The sequence below is a fragment of the Rhinopithecus bieti genome, unplaced genomic scaffold (genome assembly GCF_001698545.2).
Source record: "Rhinopithecus bieti isolate Rb0 unplaced genomic scaffold, ASM169854v2 scaffold_2827, whole genome shotgun sequence".
In the NCBI taxonomy this organism is placed as follows: domain Eukaryota; kingdom Metazoa; phylum Chordata; class Mammalia; order Primates; family Cercopithecidae; genus Rhinopithecus; species Rhinopithecus bieti.
The window spans coordinates 2,282,978-2,306,012 of record NW_016804135.1 but is presented as its reverse complement, the minus strand read 5'-3'; the positions used below and the strand labels follow the sequence as shown (position 1 = coordinate 2,306,012).

Genomic DNA, 23,035 nt, shown 5'->3' with positions numbered 1-23,035 from the left:
AAAAAAAAAAAAAAATTAATATGTCCTTTTTGCAGTTGAAATGGCTTTGAGTTAAGCCTTATTAATACTTTAAAATCAAGCAATGTATTGCATATTGAGGTTTGAAATCACTGAAGTTTTTACCATAAAAAAGAAATGTTTTCAGATTTAAAATAATAAAGTGTCCCAATAATTAAATGTGCAGCTAGCAACTGAATATTTTATTTATATTTGTTTGAAGATAAAAATGTATTTTCATATTTGTGTGTGAAGTATGTGGATACTTGATTGAGATATGATGTGAGTTTTTGTTCTCCTTATATTTTTGTCTGGCCTCTATTATAAGCCAAGAAATTCCTTGTGTTTATTGCCTCAGAATGGGGAAAATTGGGTTGTATCTTCTAAAGCAAAAATTGTCTAAAGGTAAGCTCTATTTAAAGTTAAAAAGACCCTTTAAAGATGGGAAGTTAGAAATGGAAACACACCAAGGGAGCAGCTAAGAAAGAGAACTAAGGTTTATAGTTCTCAAAGGAGTAGGAGGAACTCTGAGTAGAGAATAGCTAAGTGGTATACATAGGAAAACTGAATTCTTGGTAACAGAAATCATAGTTTCCTAAAAACTTCTGTGCCTTTGGAGCCTCTTCTGGGAACCATGTCAACTTGACACCAAGCACATCAGCTATTTTACAGTATACCTGAAGCCTGAATATCAGGCTTTGCCTGAGATACCCTGGACATGCATATGACTGGTTGTGGAGTGCAGAGAAAGTCCATTAATTTCTAAGATTCATTTCTCCTCATCCTGGAGAAATTAATTTAATATTTGAAAGCTAATGTAATATGTCATTTATTTCCTATAAGAGTTTGTGGAGGCCAGGTGCGGTGGCTCATACCTGTAATCCCAGCACTTTGGGAGGCCGAGGCGGGCGGATCATGAGGTCAAGAGATCGAGACCATGAAACCCATCTCTACTACAAATACAAAAATTAGCTGGCCTTGGTGGTGCACGCCTGTAGTCCCAGCTACTCAGGAGGCTGAGGCAGGAGAATCGCTTGAATCTGGGAGGCGGAAGTTACAGTGAGCCAAGATTGCACCACTGCACTCCAGCCTGACAACAAAGCGAGACTCCGTCTCAAAAAAACAAAACATTGTGGAGTGTAAACCCACTACAGTTGTTTTTCAGAGTCACAGAATTACTATAACATTGAATTAATAATGTTATTTAGATTAAAACATATTTAATAACTTCTTTAAACTTTTTTTCTAGCTAGTTTCCATCAGAAAGTTTTCATTGCTTCATTTTTCCTTCCTTGCCATGCAAATAAACTTCATAAAAATAGAATTCTATGGCATCAAGTGAAGTTTCCTTTAGTGATCCATTTTAATTAAAAAACAAATACTTATTTGTTTATATTGTTAGTAGTCACTGCATATTACTCATTCTGACCCTGCCTTATGTTACTTTAAGAGTGGTATAACAAGTCAATTAAATATTACTGATCACCTATTAGTGACTTGTTGGGTTAGGTCTGCCGTAGACGCAGTTACACAATAGCATTAAATGTGTTGAGAACGCTATGGGACCATCTTGCTTTGCTTTATTGCACAGTGATGTAAAGAACTTCTTAGTATTAGCAAAATGTGCACAACTGGACAAAAGGAAACTAGACAGAGGTACATCTGTATAAATCTGCCACCACTATTATAAATCAGTTTTTGATTTTGCTGTTGGTAGTTCATAGTTGAATTCACACTTATATCCTGGAAAAAAAGTTAAAGGTTTGAAAAGTAATTAGGAAAGCAAAAGTCTGTGCTCAGAGTTACTCAGCTTCTATTTGGGGTACAGAGTAGACATCCATTGTTTCGTGTAGACTTGCTGTGGAGTTCCATGTAGATAAACATAAGTTCATTCTTTAAACTTGTGGCAGAGTATCAGGTGTATTATTTTATTATTATTCAGAGTACCATAAACTGTTTTTGGAAATAGTTTTATGTGGCTAAAATTAACTTCTAGTCATTTCTTACCTGTCAAGACAATAGTAGAAGTCTGAACTGAATACAGACTATCAACTAAAATAGTAACACCTCTTGCAGACAAAGTAATATGGTCCACATCTCTAATGACTTTAGCCAATACAACAATCTGAAAACAGAAAAGAAGCAGAGAATCTGTAGACATTTTCTACTCAGCTTCTCTAATTACACGTTTGTAATTTTTTATTTTTTTAATTCTTTTGATACTTCTTAGAAGGGTAAAGGGAGTGTTTAGAGGATTCAATAGAAGCAGCATGTGGTGGTGGGGAGAGTTAAGAGTATTTGTCCCTGTCTGGTCATAGCAGTGATCATAGGGGGTACTATTATTCTTCCTACAATGTTTGCAACTTTTGCACTCTTTCATATGGGTTCATAGAAAACACTTCTCTTAAAGGGCACAGGATAGAAAATGAAGAGAGAGAATAAAACTTCACAGATACATACAGTTGTTACTAGGTTGAAAGATCAGTGTGATCAACTAAAGATTTGCAGTTAGAAAACCTGTCTTGGATGCTAACATGTTTTCTACCTGTTTCCTTTTAATATGGGGTGATGAAAATAGTACTACCTAATTGTCAACCTTACAGGCTTGTTATAAATATCAGATGAGGTATAAAGGCATCAGTAAGTGTCTTGTAACTTGTAAAATTCTATATTAATGAAGAAATCCTCAAGATAATAGAGTTTTTATGAGGTAGAAGGGGCTTATGTGCAAAATACTAAATTTTACAAATAAACATTTTCTGGGTCTCCAAATCATTGTAATTTTCAAGTTTTCACAAAATGACATATTTATTAATTTGAGGTGTTAATTAATCTCAATTTTATACCTGAAATGCTGCCATTGCCTTCTCAGTTTCAACTGTTGATTCAAGAAAAGGTTCAAAAATAGATATGGTCATTATTCCACTTTCCAATATTAAGTATTGTTGAAAGCGATTATTGAAGGCAAAAAGTGTTAATGCATAGCCTGCTCTTAAGCAAATATCCTAAAAATAGGAGAAACATGCATTATAATGAACTTCATTTATCATGTTACTCAACATAATAGACTTTGAATTCTTGCTTATTAAAATATATTGCATTCTTATCACTGGGAGTAAAATATGCCATTACTAGGGAAAAGAGATAACAGAGTTACTCCAGAATGTTATAACTTTCAACATTTCAAAGTAGAGTTGATAAATCAAAACTTCCCTTGTATAGCATGTTATCTATTGCATTCCGTACATTGTTGGGTATTCCATATCATCTCTTAAATTCATTCGTAAAATTCCATTGTACTATATTTTAAGGAAGAATAGGAGAAAATAATGTATTCTGAAGAATCACATTTTAACATTCTGAGGCTAGGCAAATAGCAAAACCTAGTTTCTTCTGTAGAATTAGTCTGCTTGCCAGAGATATATAAGTATGGTAAACCTTCCAGAAAGATTCAAAAGATAAAATCTTATTACTAAATCTTATTTTAATATTAAAATAATTTAATATATTGTATTATTATGTTATTTGAACAATGTAGGACACANTATGCCATTACTAGGGAAAAGAGATAACAGAGTTACTCCAGAATGTTATAACTTTCAACATTTCAAAGTAGAGTTGATAAATCAAAACTTCCCTTGTATAGCATGTTATCTATTGCATTCCGTACATTGTTGGGTATTCCATATCATCTCTTAAATTCATTCGTAAAATTCCATTGTACTATATTTTAAGGAAGAATAGGAGAAAAATAATGTATTCTGAAGAATCACATTTTAACATTCTGAGGCTAGGCAAATAGCAAAACCTAGTTTCTTCTGTAGAATTAGTCTGCTTGCCAGAGATATATAAGTATGGTAAACCTTCCAGAAAGATTCAAAAGATAAAATCTTATTACTAAATCTTATTTTAATATTAAAATAATTTAATATATTGTATTATTATGTTATTTGAACAATGTAGGACACACAGAAAGAACTCATTAATCTTAGTGAATTTTCTTTTCTTTTTTTTTTTTTTTTTTTTTTTTTGAGACAAAGTCTCCCTCTGTCACCCAGGCTAGAGTGCAGTGGCGTGATCTTGGCTCACTGCAATTTCCACCTCCCAGGCTCAAGCAGTGCTCCCACTTCAGCCTTCCAGGTAGCTAAGACCAAAGGTGTGTGCCACCACACCTGGCTAATTTTCTATATTTTTTTATAGAGACAGGGTTTTGCTGTGTTGCCCAGTCTGGTATTGAACTCCTGAGCTCAAGGTGTCTGCTCGGCTTGGCCTCCCAAAGTGCTGGGATTACAGACATGAACCACCACACCCAGCCCTGAATTTTCTTCTGCCATTATTAATCATAATATTAAAATGCTGCATGTACACACTGAAATATTTATAGATAAAATTATATGATGCTTGAAATTTGCATCAAAAATAATTTAGTAGAAGTGAGTGGATGTATAGATGAAATAAGACTGGCCATGAGATGATGACTGCTGAAGCTAGGTGGGAACATTTAGGTTCATTATGCTACCCGGTCATTTTATATATATTTGAAATTTTCCATAATAAAAATCACATACACAAAAAACCCAGTCACCTAGCAATAGGCGAAAAGAAAAGTATTAGGTACAGTCAAAGGCTTGAGAAAGTAGGTCTCAGTCATAGTCAAAGGGTGGATTAACAGACAGCAGAACAGAACCTAGAGCCAAGTAGGAAAGAGTGGCAATGGGAAATGAACCAAAGGGGCATGCTTTGTGTATCAAGGTCAGATAGAGTGAAGTGAAATATGCTAAGACTTGACCAATTTCCATTTCTTTTCCATGTAGGGTTCACTCCTGCAGTATCACTGTGGAAGTCTACAATAAATAGTTTAGATTATAAAGTGGCTATTAATGTTTCAAAATGAATCCCATAGTTGCCAGCTAGTATAAGATACAGGACAAGAACCAAGTTGGCTATTCCCAGTTCAGAGGGCTAAAAATTAATCCTCGAGGAAAGACATATTTTTCCATACTTTTTTCTCCCAATGTCAACTGTCTTAAACTCTTTACATCATATATATTTTCATTTACCTATCTACCAGGGTGGTTATACCCACTGGTTACTTATTTTCACTTTATACCCACTGATTTATGAATGGGAAAAGAGTACCTATTAATTATGCTCACTAACATCTCTTCAAAAGTATATTCATAATTAGCCCACATATTTGAGTTAGTTAAAGAGATAGAATAATAGTAACTACATTAATGTGACTAATTTTATGTGGCTTGTGAAAATCAATCTCAATGGTCCATTTCATATATTATTCTAGTTTGGTAGCATGAAAATAGTTAAATTCTAATTTTAAAACAACACATAACCTATTGCATCTCCAGGTAGACAATATCAGTGTGGCTAGGAGTTACAAGAACCTGGGTTCCTGACTTAATTTTTATTACAGTCCCGTCATTATCCATAAGATAGCTATTCATTCAGTGACATATGTAGTTGCTGAACATCCCTCCCTCCCCTTTAACTTCTACAACACGTCTGTGTAATCTGAAGTCTCCCACTATAGGTTTAACGAAGGACCACAGTTGTTTAGTACTCTAAAGCCCTAAGAGCAGTAATTGCCTCGGCAGGATAGGTAGTTTGAGGCAAAATATAGTACAAGAAACCCTAGAGGACTTTTAACTTGCCTTGTGATGATTGTTAGAATTAAAAGCTTTAGCCAAGTCCAGATAAATCCTTTGGTTTATACTTAAACCTTCTAGTTCTCTAAGATTCCCTACCATGTGTAGAACTGATGCACAATAACGTATCTATTATAAGCCAAATGCAGGGTCCAGAGAGTGAAGCAAGTGGTAACAAACTGGGAGGGAAGGCAGAACACTTGAGAGTGGAATGTGTAATAAAAGGGAGAAGGGTGCACATGAGGAGTAAGGTAATGGGAGTAAAATCTAGAAGGAACAGAGCAGAGGGGCAAAAGGTGACTTAGAGAGTCAGTCATTCATTTAGTGTCCTCACCCTATTAGTTTCCATATATATATATTCTTTTTTTTTGAGACAGAGTCTAGCTCTGTTGCCCAGGCTGGACTGCAGTGGTGCAATCTCGGTTCACTGCAACCTCCACATCCTGGGTTCAAGTGATTCTCCTGCCTCAGCCGCCCAAGTAGCTGGGACTACAGGCATGTGCCACCACGCCTGGCTAATTTTTGTCTCTTTAGTAGAGATGGGATTTCACCACATTGGCAAGGCTGGTTTCGAACTCCTGATCTCAAGTGATCTGCCCACCTCGACCTCCCAAAGTATTTCCCATATTTTTATAGCAGCACTTCTCTTTTTGTGTACCACAACAGAGTAAAATTTTATAATAAAAAAAAAAAAAGACTTCATTCCCACCTACCTCCTGACCCTCCTTGATCCCTCTAAAATCTTACGGAACTGAGAGAAACATCGTTGGCAACTTTCTTCCTGGTTTTGAAATGCCCTGTAGAAAATAGCTCTCATTTCATTAGGGTAATGCTATTGAAAGTGTGGCCCGTGGACCACTGACAGTCCACAAAATCATTAACAGTGGGATTACAAAACTGAGAATAAACATTGAAAAGAAACAAATCTTCTTTATAGTTGACTACCAACTAATAAATGCAGAAGGAAGAAGGGAATTTTTAAAATTGCCCTTAGGCAAATGTTACATTTATTATTGTTGCATCAATGGATGCTAAGATTGGTGAGCAAAAGTATGATGCAAAACAAAATATTTGCATAATCTCAAAGTGTCTCACCTTAAGATACTTATTAACTACAAAAGGAAAAACAGTGAGTGAAGAAATATGGCAGACCCCATTTTAACCAAGTAATCAAAGTTAACATTACCCGTAAGATACATCAACATTATATACCTCATGGTATGATGTACTAGGAAGGTGAGTAAAGAAGACCACATCACTTCTGGGAAATTCTTGCCAAAAGGTGTAACTTCAATTTAATTAGGGGAAAACATCATGGTCAAATTGAGGGATATTCTATAAAATAACTGGCCTGGATTCATCAAAAATGTCAAAATCATGAAAAACAAAGAAGGGCTGAGTTTCACAAACTGGAGGCTAAAGAGACAAGACATTTAGATGCAATGTGAGACCCTGGATTAGATTCTGGAACAAAAAGTAGACACTGAAAAAAATAAAAATAATTTTTTAAATTAAAAAAATATAAAAACAAAACCAAAAAAAAGGACATTGCCGAGAAAACTGGCAACATTTAAATAAAGTCTGCAAATTAGTTAATAGTATTGTATCAATGTTAATGTTCTAGTTGACATCTGGGAAAACTAAATGAAGGATATACCAGAATACTGGTTTTACAAATTTTTGGAAAGTCTAAGATTATTTCAAAATTTTTAAGTTAAAAAAATTATCCTTCCATAATAGATTGCTGGGAAAAAGCTATTTCTTCATCACAAATAGTTTGGGAAGCACCACTTTAGCGTATTGGATAAGTGAATGACTGAGGGCTGAAAGGGCATAAAATTATTTTACGGATTTGATTTGAGACATAAGAGATTTGTTTTTTGACTCATCACCAAACATTAAAATTACTGCATTTCAATGATGAAATGGGATGACTCAGAAAGATATGGAGCTGTATTATTACATCATTACAAACTAATGACCTACAAAGAGATCTTTTTACATGTCTTTTCTTAAATAATACATTGAATATTGTCATGAAGAAGACTTGATGATAATTTGAGGATGTGGTATAAAAACAATTTTTTTCAAAATGAGCCTCAATATTTTGTAAAGGTATTACCTTTTCTGTTGAGTGAAGAAGATAAAGGACATCAGCATACTCAAATCCTTCATTTTCGTGTAAGTCTTTCTGTAACACATCATTCCCTAGGACAATGCATGCCAAGGAAAATGCCACTTCAACCTAAACATGTGGTTTTCAAAAATTACTTTTCAATTATGCTTTATGAAATTACACATTTCATTGTGCAGGCATTTATATAGAATACATTGTGGAAAGACACTATAAAATCTGCTAAAATATAATCCATTGATTCCAGTTCTTACTAGTGAAAGAACTGCACTTACAACTCCCTCATAATTTTTAATAGCTGAGAAAATATCCTTTCTGTGTTCAGGGACCAACCACAGAGCTCCATTTGAGGGCACTGGAGAAGGGAACAAGGGCCAGCAGAGCATGTAAGGAGGTATTAGCCTAAGTGCATAGTTGTATCCCTTCCATATTTAAAAAAAATGTTCTTTTAATTTTTTGACGTGGATTAAAAAGCTATTTTGAACTGCTTGTTAACTACTGACCATTGAGTTGTAAGGCTTTAATGCAGTACCTTTTTTGTTTTTTTTTTGTTTGTTTGTTTTTTAGATGAAGTCTTTCTCTGTCGCCCAGGCTGCAGTACAATGGCATGATATCAGTTCACTGCAACTTCCACCTCCTGGGTTCAAGCAATTCTCCTGCCCCAGCCTCCCGAGTAGCTGGGATTACAGGCATGCACCACCATACCCAGCTAATCTTTTGTATCTTTAGTAGAGATAGGGCTTTACCATGTTGGCCAAGCTGGTCTCAAACTCCTGACTTCATGATCTACCCACCTCATGGCCTCCTAAAGTGCTGGGATTACAGGCGTGAGCCAAAGCACCCAGCCTGCAGCACTTACTAATTTAAACAAAGCTTGGGGGAGTAGTACTAAGGAATAGTACTACTATTTTTTCCTCCTCTAGTTCTGGAACCATTTAATGTACATTCTGAAGCCCATTAGGAAGATGAACCTTGCATATTATTGGGACTCAGTAGAGAAGTTTTTAAAGTGCTATACTGTGCATTTCTATGAAAAACATCATGAATTTGAAAAGTATGATTATTGAATTATTGTGAAATGTTTTGTCCATTATAGAATCTTTTGAGAAAAAGTATTGAAATGTGTTTATGTTCTATTTAAACAAGTTTCAAAACTCATTGAAAATATATACTGAAATATAGATGGATACATTTTTTATGATAACACACACATTTGTTAAAAGAATGCACCAGATGTGGTGGTTCATGCCTGTAATCCCATCACTTTGGAGGCCAAGGTGGAGGATCTCTTGAGCCCAGGAGTTCAAGAACAGCCTGGGCAAAATGGTGAAACTCCATCTCCAACAAAAATACAAAAAATTAACCAGGCACGGTGGCGCACTCCTTTAGTCACAGCTACTCAGGAGGCTGAGGTGAGAGGATCACTGTAGACTGGGAGGCAGAGGCTGCAGTGAGCCAAGATTGCACTACTGCACTCTAGCCTGACTGATAGTGAGAGACCTCATCTCAATTAAAAAAAAAATTAAATAAACAAAGATTAAAAAAATAAACAGCCTGGGTGCAGTGGCTCACACCTGTAATCCCATCACTTTGGAGGCCAAGGTGGAGGATCTCTTGAGCCCGGGAATTCGAGAACAGCCTGGGCAAAATGGTGAAACTTCATCTCCAACAAAAATTTAAAAAATTAACCAGGCATGGTGGTGTACTCCTTTAGTCACAGCTACTCAGGAGGCTGAGGTGGGAGGATCACTGCAGACTGGGGCTGCAGTGAGCCCAACGATTGCACTAACTGGGCACTCTAGCGCTGATTGTACAGGAGAGACCACCAGTCTCAATTCATAAATAAATAAAATAACATAAATAAATAAATAAATAAATAAAGATTAAGAAAAGAGACAGCCTGGGTGGTCGTGCGGCTCACAGCCTAGCAATCCCAGCGACTGTTGGAGCGCGAAGGCCCGGCAGATCACTTGAGGTCAGGAATCGTCAAGACGCAGCCTGGCCAACATGGGTGAAACCCATCTCTAGCAAAATAAGAATACAAAAATTAGCCAAGCGTTGTGGTGGCACACCTATAATCCCAGCTACCTCAGGAGACTGAGGCAGGAAGAGACTACTTGAACCTGGGAGGTTGCAGGAGCTGAGATGGTGCCAGCTGTACTACAGCCTGGGCAACCAGAGCGAGGATCTGTCTCAAAAAAAAAAAAAAAAAAAAGAAAGAAAAGGAAAAAGAAAAAAAGAAAGAAACCAGTGCTATTTACTGAGATATTTCTATGGTTATTTCTTTTCTTGCCCATCTCCAGTAGAACTGCATACCAAATTTTGAAAAAATAAAAAATTTTTTTTTGCTGTTAACAATTTCTTTGCTGGCATCTATAGACTGTGCCCAAAATTTCTAAAAAGCTCTGGGTAAAAGTATTTTGGAATAGAGTATAAATGTCATTTTATTAAAGGCATTTGGTAGAAGTAACACGGAAGACTGGAATGCTTCTTCAACAACAACTCACAATAATTCTTTGTAATGTCGCAGCCTTGGAGAAACTATTACCTCCAGGCCCAACAGCGAGGCTGCCTTTGGCAGAAAGGCAGCGGCTTGGTTTTGAGTGTAGTACTGGACAAGATTCACTAATATTTGGAAATATTCCCCATTATAGTCACACATTTCCATTAATCGCCCACCCAGTTTTAAGGCAACTGATGTCTGGGGAGGTAGAAAGAACTTTTGTGAATAAATAAATCAAATATCGAAGAAAAAACTTACTTGAGAGTAAAAACATAAGATTTTCTTGTCAATATTTGGAGAAACCCTATTTTACACAAAAATTTACTAGTATCGTTATGGTTTGAAGCAAAGCTTTTTGTTTAAAACTTCTAAGGATTTTGTTTATTTTTATTTTGGCTTATTCTCCCCAAGAAAAATAGGATTAGTTTAAAAGATTAAACATTTTAATGTTAAAAAAAAAAAAAAAAAAAAAAAACAAAAAATACTGAAACTTGAATAAAGACACAAAATTTTCTTTGAATAAAGACACAAAATTTTCTTAAAATTATATTTCTGTTAATGTTTACCATATCAGAAAACAATGTAAACCTTTATAAATACCTTAATGTTAGGAGAAGGGTGATTTCTTAGTAGTTGGATAAGTACTGGAAAGGCATTTTCATCTACAACAAACTGTTGACTGACAGGATTGCTTGTATGGGCTACACCTGTAAGGGTCCACACCAATGAGGTAATATTTTTTTCCATCTTATAAATGGTAAAGTCAAACATAGCTTGATATTTTTTGGTTGACAAAGTGTTCTAAGGTGATACAGTTAGTAAATTACAAAAGGGTATGCTATATTGACACTATTTTAATAGTCCTGAATTAATTTTTTAAAAGACAAAGTGAATAAACACGGAGAGCTTATTAGAATTGTGAATGGCTTCCTAAAAGTCACAAAACAAAGGAAATTAGAAATGTTATACTATCAAGGAATAATAATAGCTATCATTTATTGAAGAAATACTATGTGTGATGTACTTAAGTTCATAGTAATATTGTTTTCTATAAAAGTTTACTTCTACAAAATGACTAGAGTAAATCACCAAGTTAAAATTTCTAGGTTTCTTAAATTATACACGCTAACAAGATAATCTTACTATGTCTCTTTATAACATACTACTTTAAATTGCGGATCTAATCTCACCAGAGAAACTCAACTCTCTCTCTCTCTCTCTTTTTTTTCCCCCAATCCTTGCAATTTCCTGTTGAGAAACTCATTTCTTTCTAGTGAACATGGACAAAGAATTTTAATTCTGTTCTTTTGCCAATATTAAATGTCACAATAAATACACAGTGTGTTTATATAAATGGGTTAACTCTAAATAAATGGGTTAAATATAAGATTGAGCCTCTCAGTGAACAATGAAGAGAAGTCACCGACATATTGTATCTAGGGAAGTCTGAAGGAAAAAAGAACACCTTTGTCCTCACAAGCCCCCCCCACCCCCACCACACACACACATACACACAAACACACACACACACACAGAGCTGATGTGGACAGCTTTGAAATGAACTAATGAGAAGACATTTGATAATGTGTGTGTGTGTGTATATCAGGCAACCTTGCATATATATTATCATTTACTAGAACTTTAGAAATAACTATGTCAGAGTCTCTGGCCAAAAAAAGAAACATCTTCTCTGGCTGATTATCTTGGAATTGTGAAGGAGTTTCTGCAAGAAACTTTTGGCAAGCAAAGAGAAAATAATGTGAGAATCAATTCCTATTATTACTCATTCAGCTGGACTAATTTTGAGGAAATTCAGTGATCTAGAAATAAAGATTTTTCCTCTTGTTTGCAAGAAGCAGTCTACAGTCAGCATCCTGCATTCATCAAGGTCAGCAAGAACCCAACTTTTAACTTTTGGAGGGTCACAACTGACAGTTCCACATTTTCTCAGGAACCCCAAAATGTCGATTCCTTTGCAATGAATTCGATGTTATATAAACAAATGATCATTATAGAGACATTCAAGAATGTGCCCCAGCATTAGAAACTCTTCTATATCTTCAAAAACATATAGTTCTTGAGATTCAAAAGAACTATTTTTCTCTTAAACTTAAAAAAGAGATTGCTTTCAGTCAAAATAGCCAAGGCTTATTGTCCTAATTTTCCTCTCTAGCCATTGTTCAAGAGCAAGACTGATATAAAATTCTTAATTACACCACTTGTACTGACCAAGTTCTTACACAAATTTAAAAAGTTGTAATAGTCTTTGATACATTAAATACCATTTAGGGCTCAAACAGTGGGGATATAGAGGAAGAGAGATTAACTTCCATTTCTCTGCCCAACCTGTTCTTGTTCTTACAGATATTTAAGAAATTGAGAATAAGTATACAAACCAATACAAATGGATCCCACTGCTCTGATGACACTGAGAAGTGTGCCTTCAGCAATCGTACTAATTCTTAGTAAGCGAACCAATGGTGCAATTCCATTCCCTTCACATATTTGATTTTGATGCATCCTGCTGTCCTTACTTAGAGCTATGACAGCTTCACCTCCTGATAAAGAAAAGCAAGATACATGTATGATACTCCAGTGCCCTGTTCTACATTACGCAGAGGACACAGTGGTTCACACTTGTAATCCCAGCTACTTGGGAGGCTGAGGCAGGAGGATCACTTGAGCCCAGGGGTTTGAGGCTGCAGTGAGCTATAATTGTGCCACTGAGGCCGGGCGCGGTGGCTCAAGCCTGTAATCCCAGCACTTTGGGAGGCCGAGACGGGCAGATCACGAGGTCAGGAGATCGAGACCAGCCTGGCTAACACGGTGAAATCCCGTCTCTACTAAAAAAATACAAAAAAACTAGCCGGGCGAGGTGGCGGGCGCCTGTAATCCCAGCAACTCAGGAGGCTGAGGCAGGAGAATGGCGTAGACCCAGGAGGCGGAGCTTGCAGTGAGCTGAGATCCGGCCACTGCACTCCAGCCTGGGTGACAGAGTGAGACTCCATCTCAAAAAAAAAAAAAAAAAATATTATGCCACTGCACGCCAGGCTGTGCAACAGAGCAGGATCCTGTCTCTAAAAAATAAAAATAAAATAAGGAAAAATAACTTACCAACATACTGCATTTTAGCTGATGGTGACAAAAGCATATTAATTATAAAGCTGTATCCAATCTGTTCTGCCATGTATTTTTGTTGTTTTAGTGTTTGTCCTGCCAAGGCCCAAAGTGCAATGGCTCCTTGTTCCTTAACATCTATTTGAAATGCCTATTTTAAAAAATATTTCATTAATTCAGTGAATATTTATTGAACACTTTAGGGATGTGTATTTCATAAAATGTTTATTCTAGAATTGGTTTAGTTTTTCTATTCACTTAACAATTCAAAATAGAATACATCATCTAAGAAAATGACCAGGAATCATAAAATTCCTACCTTTAGGAGTTTTAAAAGATATTTAGTTAACGATTTTCCAGAAATGCTTTCTGTATAAGAGGGTTGTGACTTGCAAGTGATTCCACAGCCATTGCACCTTTCATTTGGACACTAATTTGTTTCCCTTTAAAAGAGCCACCAGAGGAGGAATCACTCCCTCCATAGCTATAGCATCCTGAATTTCCTTATTGTCACGCCCAACCTCAGCAATTGCAGCAGAAGATACAGCCTTCAACACATCTTTAAATGAATTTAAGAACAAGTTAAATAAACCTTATGAAAAATAAGAATATCAAAGTGCAGCATATCATTAGTTTCCCATATTATAAAATCAAATTTATAAAAAAGCTTAGAGAAAATAAAGAAAAGTAGAAATAAATAAAACTGGGTAGATTTACCATCTAAACACAATCAATCATTTGTCATAATCTCATGTACTATTTCTTATGAAGACAGATTTAGATAGTTATAGATGTATTTGATATAGTTGTGTTTTAAAACAATAACCTGCATTTTTACTTACAATTAAAACATTCCTTCCCCACCACCCTTTCTGAGACAAGGTTTGGCTCAATCACCCAGGCTGGAGTCCAGTGGTGTGTGTGATCTCAGCTCACTACAACCTCCGCCATCCTCCCACCTCAGCCTCCTGAGTAGCTGGGACTACAGGTGTGCACCACCATGCCCGGCTAACTTTTATGTTTTTTGTAGAGGAATTACTGGAATAACTCAGTACATCTCAGTAAACTGCTTATCAAAAATGATAACAGCATCTTAGCCTTCCATAATCAAGTGTTCAAAAGTATCAATGTTACTGTGTTTGAGTATGGGTGTTATCACTAAAAATAAACACATCAACTTTGCTCAAATTTGATAGATAAAAATGCTGCCTCAACTTGTTTTGTACTTTTGGTATTGGTGAGTCTAAACATGTTCCTATATTTTAACAAGTTGCGTTTTTTTAACATATAGAAAAGTTGTAAGAATAAGAGAATTCCTGTATACCTTTACCTGGATTTATAAATTTTTAATATATTGCCATATTGGTTTTTCTATCCATTTATCTATATAATCTGCTTTTCTAAATTTGAGAGTATGTTGCATGCATACATCATGGCCTTTTATCTCTTTAATATTCTAGTGTGTATTTACTAAAAACAAGCCTATCCTTTTATGTAACTACAAGGCAATTAGTAGATGCAATACTTTAATCATATTGTGTTGACCATCCTAGTAATGTCCTTTATCACATTTACTTTCTTCCAGTACAGGATCCACGACCAGGACCATGTATTGCACTTAATTATTTCTCTTTAGTGTTCTATTATCTGGAACCTTTTCTCAGGGGTTTTTTTTGGTCTTTTATGACATAGACATTTTTAATGAATATAGGTCATTTAGTTTAGAGAATTTTCCTCAATTTGGGTTTCTTTGATGTTTCCTCATGACTCAAGATATGCACCTCCATCGAGAATATTTTTAAAGTGACATTATGGCTTGGGTGCAGTGGTGCATGCCTGTAATCCCAGCTACACAGGAGGCTAAGGTGGGAGGACTGCTTGAATCCAGGGGTTCAAGATCAGCCCGGGCAGCATAGCAACCTCATTTCAAAAAAAAGTGACATTATGTTATAGGGATATCCTCTGTGGAGTTATATAATGTCCATCTATTCCTCGATGGTGATGTTAATTTTGATCATCCAGTTTCTCTACTATATAGTTGCTATTTTCCCTCTTGCAACTAATAAGGAGCAAAACACTTGTAAATATCAAAATTTGCCTCCAAGATTTAGCAACCATTTATAATTTTTGCCTGAACCAATCTTTACTATGCTGTTTGCAAAATACTAATTTTCTAAATCTACCACTCCTTCACATTTGTCAGCTGACATTCTGCTATAAGGAAGAGCCCTACCTTATTCTCTATTTATTTGTTTCCTTGTTTATCCAATTTTCATCAGGATGAGGGCACAGGTTCCTATTTTATTCAATGAGTTATAACCCATTAATTTAATTTAATTTAATTTATTTATTTTTGAGAAAAGGTCTCACTCTGTCACCCAGGCTAGAATTCAGTGACACGAACTCAGCTCACTGCAACCTCTGCCTCCCAGGCTCAAGCAATCCTCCTACCTCAGCCTCCCAAGTAGCTGGGAATACAGGCATGTGCCACCACGCCCAGCTGATTTTTGCATTTCTAGTAGAGATGAGGTTATGCCATGTTGCCCAGGCTGGTGTTGAACTCATGAGCTCAAGCTATCTGGCCGTCTTGGCCCCGCAAAGTGCTGGGATTATAGGCATGAGCCACGGTGCCTGGTGTATTTTCTTATTTATGTTGTTACTCAAATTGTCTAAGATTTGGCCAGTGGGAGCCCCTTCAGGTTGTCCTTGTGTCCTATAGATATGCCTCCTTTTTTTAAAAAAAAAAAAAAAAAAAAAAGGATTTATTACTTTTTTTTTTTTTTTTTTTGAGGCGAGTCTGGCTCTGTCGCCCGGACTGGAGTGCAGTGCCGGATCTCAGCTCACTGCAAGCTCTGCCTCCTGGTTTACGCCATTCTCCTGCCTCAGCCTCCCTAAGTAAGCTGGACTATTAGCGCCCGCCACCTCGCCTCGGCTAGTTTTTTTTTTTTGTATTTTTAGTAGAGACGGGTTTCTACCGTGTTCGCCATGATGGTCTCGATCTCCTGACCTCGTGGTCTGTCTTGGCCTCCCAAAGTGCTGGGATTACAGGCTTGAGCCACCGCGCCCGGCCAGGATTTTATTACTTTGTCACCATATGATGATGTTCCTGACTCGCCATATACCTTCTCTGCCCCTGCCCTGGAATCAACTATTTCTCCAAGAAGCTCTGGTTCCTTTTAATGAGGGATGATATTTAGAAACCAAGATTTGGGTGCTTGGTATGCTCACTGCTACTGGAATATCATTGCTTCTGGATCATATGTATATGTGTATGTGTATATGTATGTGTGTGTGTGTGTATAAATCCAAATATGTATACATATGTATGTATATGTGTATACACACACACTCATACATACACACATACATTTCCGATTCCAATCCAACCCCACAGGGTTCTTTATTGCTTTCCTACATTCTGCACATTTCTTTGCACAGTAAGAACCCAATAATATCAACACATTTATTCATTTCTTCAGTCCTACAGTACTTATCATGTGGGTTCAGAATTGTTCTACCCATATCACTATGACATACAAGCTCACTAAAAAGAACTCAAAATCTGTGTGTAGTTTGTTTTGTGTTTACCCTTAGAAAGAGGGTATATAATGTACTGGGTTTAAAATTATTTGTGTTCATTTTTTATTTTTAAATCTAGTTATATAATTTGTTTATTTCTTTCAGTTTTCATTTCCCCCAGCCTGTACATTTAATTTTTTTATTATGTAGAATATCAATATATTTCCAAAAGCAAAACTAGATAGAAAAGTGTTTGTGCATTCATGTAGCTACCAATATCCTTTAGATGCTCTATAATCCAGCATTTGTTTTTTCATATACTATCAAGGTTAATTATCTCTCTATTAAGGCCTTATTGTTCATACCAACTTCTACACCCACTTTATATCAATTTATGTCAAACACATTAACTATTTTTATTGTTATGAGTATTTTCTTCTGAAATAGAAACTGAAAAAGCATTCTGTATGCTTTTGTTACATATTTGAGTTTCTGTGGTGGTGTCATATAAACTTTTGTTATTAACACAGAACAGGAAAGTTGGGTGTCATATGAAATCAGAAGCATTGTAGGAATGAAAGCATGTATACATGAATACATGTATATAAGAATGTAAATATAAGCAGCTAAATGGGTGAAGGAAAGGCCTAAAACAAACCAAATTTAGCAAGGGTAGGCTTGCTCTGGACATAGAGACTCAGACTAAGGAGATGTTAACAAATCCATCTTTTCAAGAAACTATATGTAAATCTACTTTGGGACCATTTTAATACATGAAATCTTAGAGTAGCTCACATGGTAAAGAAGACACTGGAATTAATAATATGCCTTTTTGATCTCCTATACCTTAACAACCCAGCTAACATCCAAGAGGACTATTTGCTAAAGCACTAAAGTTATATAGGGGGGCTTACCTAAAAAGAAAAAAAAATTAAAATTTATTTTAAATTATCCTCATTGGAGTGAGGAGATAATGTAGATTATGGTGTAGGAAAAAATACTTTTATTTCAATAATGTATTTCATACCATAGTTTTCTTTCATGAATGAACTCATTTGTTATTTATTCAAATTGCTGCTACAATTTGTACTTTGTTACAGCATCTGGGATTAAGAAAAGGAAAACAGGAAGAGAAGATCTAGTCCCTATATTTAAATTTTAATTAGTTAGATAAAACACAAACAAAAAAAGAGATAAAGAATGACTATAAATGAGTAAAAATTATAGGTTTAAAATATACATAAAAGCTGACCCTCTTTAATGTTATTCTTTTTTCCTTTTTTTTTTTTGAGATGGGGTTTCACCTTGTTGCCCAGGCTGGAGAGCAGTGGTGCAATCTCAACTCACTGCAACCTCCGCCTCCCGAATTCAAGCAATTTTCCTGCCTCAGCCTCCTGAGTAGCTGGGATTACAGGCATGCACCACCATGCCCAGCTAATTTTTGTATTTTAGTAGAGATGGGGTTTCACCATGTTGGCCAGGCTGGTCTCGAACTCCTGACCTCAGTGATCTGCCTCAGCCTCCCAAAATGCTGGGCTCATAGGTGTGAGCCACCGCACCTGACCTCTAATGCTATTCTTAAAGGATAAAGTAAAGCATAGTAAGCAATGGAAGAACACTTGAACAGAGAGATCATAAGGAATTTGTTATGAAAGGAGAGGGCTTTCAAATGATGTCACCACGCGATAGAGGTTCTTAGAAGATGACGCTTAAATTTGAAGTTTTAAAGTAAAGGAAAGATCACTTCTACATTCCCCTTATTCTTAAATCTTAACTTACATTTAACCAATATATTTATTTTGTATTTATTCCTGGTTAACTGGAAGAGGAAGCCAAATGATATACTGAGCAGGAAGAAAAAGGGCAAGTTCTTCTCAATTTTCTCTTCCCCCAAATTTGGGGAAAACCATATATTTGGAGCTTACACTGTTACATCTGCTGACTGGAATGAGATTATTCTTACAGAACCCAGGAGACCATTTGCAGTAGCTGCAGAAACTGCCTCATGGCTTTTGATGTTCTTGGTACTGAGATGCACTTTAGGAACTGATAATTGGCCTAATACTTCCTGATAACCTTGAATTTTGACATCAAATATCTAACAAATCTGAAGCCCTTGTTGTCACTTGCAAAATAGCTACCCATGATCAATATGTGTACTATTCACCCAAGGTAGCATATACTCTCCTAGTCATATTGTATGTATTTTTAAAATCATCCATGCCAGTATTTCCATTGTAAACATGTCTAATTAAACTTTTTAAAAGAATATGCCTTTGACAGTAAATTATTTTTGTAAGCCCAGCAGTTTAAATTTAACTGTTTTCTGCTGGGCATGGTGGCTCACACCTGTAATCCCAGCACTTTGGGAGGCTGTGTCGGGCAGATCACAAGGTCAGGAGTTTGAGACCAGCCTGGCCAACTGGTGAAACCCTGTTTCTCCTAACAATACAAAAATTAGCCGGGCGTGGTGATGCATGCCTGTAATCCCAGCTACTCAGGAGGCTGGGACAGAAGAATTGCTTGAACCCGGGAGGCAGATGTTGCAGTGAGCTGAGATCACACCACTGCACTCCAGCCTGGGCAACAGAGCAAGACTCCATCTTGAGAAAAATAAAATAAAACAAAATAAAATAAAATAAAATAAAATAAAAATAAATAAACTTAACTGTTATCTACATAGTTTGGCAGTTAGGAAAAATAAATTTGTGTTTTAGATATTAAGGTTATATTACACATGTTTAGATCTATTCAAAGACAGATTCAAGACATCTATTCATATAGGACAAGTCAAATCCCATGTTTGCTTCACTTAATATATCTGGTCATTATAAAATAATACAGAGATAGAAGCTCACCTGAATCAGAACTCAGAAATCTGATAAGATACGGGAGGCCTTTATGTTCTCTGACAGCTCTTTGGTTGTTTTCATTTCCTATACATAATACCCGTATACAGTTCATTACATTTACTAGCACATTTTCTATGTTTAAGTTCAATAGATTTATCAGACTTGAGATTCCATTCTAAAAATAAACAAAAAAAATTACATTTGAATTAGTTTAAGATAAATGTAATCTTTATTTAGAAATACAAGTTGGCTGGACGTGGTGGCTCACACCTGTAATTCCAGCACTTTGGGAGGCCAAGGCAGGCGGATCACAAGGTCAAGAGATCAAGACCATCCTGGCCAACATGGTGAAACCCAGTCTCTACTAAAAATACAAAAATTAGCCGGGCGTGGTGGTGCATGCCTGTAGTTCCAGCTACTTGAGAGGCTGAGGCAGGAGAATCGCTTGAACCTGGGAGGTGGAGGTTGCAGTGAGCCAAGATTGTACTATTGCACCCTAGCCTGGTGACAGAGAAGACTGTCTCAAAAAAAAAAAGAAAGAAAGAAAAAGAAACACAAGTCTGTAATCTTTCTTGCTGTAAATAACTATTTAGGAGAGAATGAGTGCCACAAACAAATGTGTCTATTGGTAAGAAACATTATGTGACAGTTAATACAGCTATCTAAGTGAAGTAAATAAGATTGATTGAATATATTGCCCCATTAGGAAATATTTGCCATTGTAGACACTGCACTGGTAATTGGTAAACAGCAAGAAGCAATTGACATATACTAACTTAAGAAAATACTCCCTCATCTACCTCTGGACTGTACTCAAATGCCAACTTTTCAGTGGAGCATTTTTCATCAGGCACGCCCTCTCTCTCCCTCTTCCCTGCTGTATTCTTCCCTGAGAGTTTTGTCATTGAATAGCAACATGGGTTTCTATTTTTGTAACTTCTACATGAGGGAGTTATTGTCAGTCAAAAATAATGGTCTATGAAAAAAACTTACATATTTGGCAATAACATCCTTGTTTTCACATTGAGCAATATCATATAGAATGACAGCACAGCGAGACTGTACTTCAGGCTCATCACAAACCAGTAGGTTGATTAGAGATGGAATGCCTCCCGCTTCTACCAAAGCATGCACTGCTCTTTTGTGGGTTGAGATATTACTCAATAACCCAACAGTTTTGCACTGCAGTTTTATTTTGGAACTTTTTAATAGATTGATTAAGGCAGGAATGGTGCCTGTAATGAAAAGAGCAAAAAAATAAAAAAGCGTGAATTATTGGTAACCATTTTAGTCAATTTATCATGGCAATATTTAAATAATATTTATGGGCATTATAATATAAATAATTATGAAATAATTGTATAAAATATTTATAAAATTATCATTTGAAACTATATGAAGAAACCTTCCATCTTGTCTTTGGTATGGGCAGCTCTCATTGTTCATACATTTGATTTTCACAGAGAGTGATCATGCATTTTATATTAGTAACCTTAAGCCACCATTGAAACACTGAATTCTGGCTTAAGATTATTGATAAATAAATTCTTTGTGCTACAACATGGTACAGTTCAGTTTTGGTTATTGCATCAACTTTGTATGGCACTGCTTATGCAATTATTTGAGCATTTTATTATATTTTATCCTTATTTTATACCAGCATGTGAAAAACAAAAAGTGCTGAATCTAGTAAAATGCAACATTAGTCTCATTAATTACAATTGGCTCAAAGATAGAAATCATTGGGCATAGTGAAAATAGAAAATCTGGCTTCAGTTTGATGCCTGTTATACTTACATCAATTCAATGTTAAGCAGAAAGCACCTTATAAGACACACACAAAATGACAGAAAATATAATAGATATAATAAAGACTTTATTTATTTAGCTACCTGAAATTAAACATCCCTCGTCACTTCTTTAAGTCTATAGTTCACCTTTTGGATATAGAGCTTTTTGTACAGATTTTCAGGAACATATTAGGGGACTATCTATGATCAATCAAATTTTAATTTATTCATTTAATATTTATGAAGCATTTCACGTGCATTCAATAACCACATTACGGTAGTGGCTACCATATTGGACATTTTCAAATAGAACATTTTCTTTGTGTGTGTGTGTGTAGGTAGATAGATAGATAGATAGATAGATATATAGATAGATAGATAGATGGAGATATAGATAGACATAAAGACAAAGACAGGGTCTCACTATGTTGCCCAGACTGGTCTCAAACTCCTGGGCTCAAGCTATCCTCCTGCCTTGGCGTCCCAAAGTGCTGGGATTACAGGCACAAGCCACCATGCCCAGCCGAACATTTTCAACATTTCAGAAAGCTATTCTGGACAGTGCTATTCTCAAAACAATCCTATGGGGTAGAGCCATTTTATTTATTTTTTTATTATACTTTAAGTTCTAGGATACATGTGTACAACGTGCAGGCTTGTTACATAGGTACACATTTGCTATGTTTGTTTGCTGCACCCATTAACTCCTCATGTATGTTAGGTGTTTCCCCTAATGCTGTCCCTCCCCCTGACCCCCATCCCTCGACAGGCCCTGGTGTGTGATGTTTCCCACCCTGTGTCCAACTGTTCTCATTGTTCAGTTCCCACCTATGAGTGAGAACATGTGGTGTTTGGTTTCCTGTCCTTGTGATAGTTGCTCAGAATGATGGTTTCCAGTTTCATCCATGTCCCTGCAAAGGACATGAACTCATCCTTTTTTATGGCTGCATAGTATTCCATGGTGTATACATGCCACACTTTCTTAATCCAGTCTATCACTGATGGACATTTGGGTTGGTTCCAAGTTTTTGCTACTGTGTATAGTGCCACAATAAACCTATGTGTGCATGTGTCTTTATAGTAGCATGATTTATAATGCTTTGGGTATATACCCAGTAATGGAATTGCTGGGTCAAATGGTATTTCTAGTTCTAGATCCTTGAGGAAACGCCACACTGTCTTCCACAACGGTTGAACTAGTTTACACTTCAACCAATAGTGTAAAAGCATTACTATTACTCCACATCCTCTCCAGCATCTGTTGTTTCCTGACTTTTTAATGATTGCCATTCTAACAGATGTGAGATGGTATCTCATTGTGGTTTTGATTTGCATTTCTCTGATGACCAGTGATGATGAGCATTTTTTCATGTGTCTGTTGGCTGCACAAATATCTTCTTTGAGAAGTGTCTGTTCATATCCTTTGCCCACTTTTTGATGGGGTTGTTTTTTTTTTTTTT

General features: G+C 36.1%; 1 protein-coding gene across 1 annotated transcript in view; it reads right to left on the bottom strand.

Moving 5' to 3' along the window:
- The window catches only part of ANKAR (ankyrin and armadillo repeat containing), a 75,944-nt gene that overhangs the window by 9,374 nt on the left and 43,535 nt on the right, over positions 1-23,035 (bottom strand). Inside the window, 11 exon segments of the mRNA XM_017865548.1 lie at positions 2,005-2,122; positions 2,844-3,002; positions 7,783-7,905; positions 10,898-11,004; positions 12,694-12,855; positions 13,412-13,565; positions 13,734-13,771; positions 13,774-13,866; positions 13,869-13,973; positions 19,792-19,960; positions 20,779-21,020. Coding sequence (XP_017721037.1) covers positions 2,005-2,122; positions 2,844-3,002; positions 7,783-7,905; positions 10,898-11,004; positions 12,694-12,855; positions 13,412-13,565; positions 13,734-13,771; positions 13,774-13,866; positions 13,869-13,973; positions 19,792-19,960; positions 20,779-21,020 — 1,470 coding nt within the window.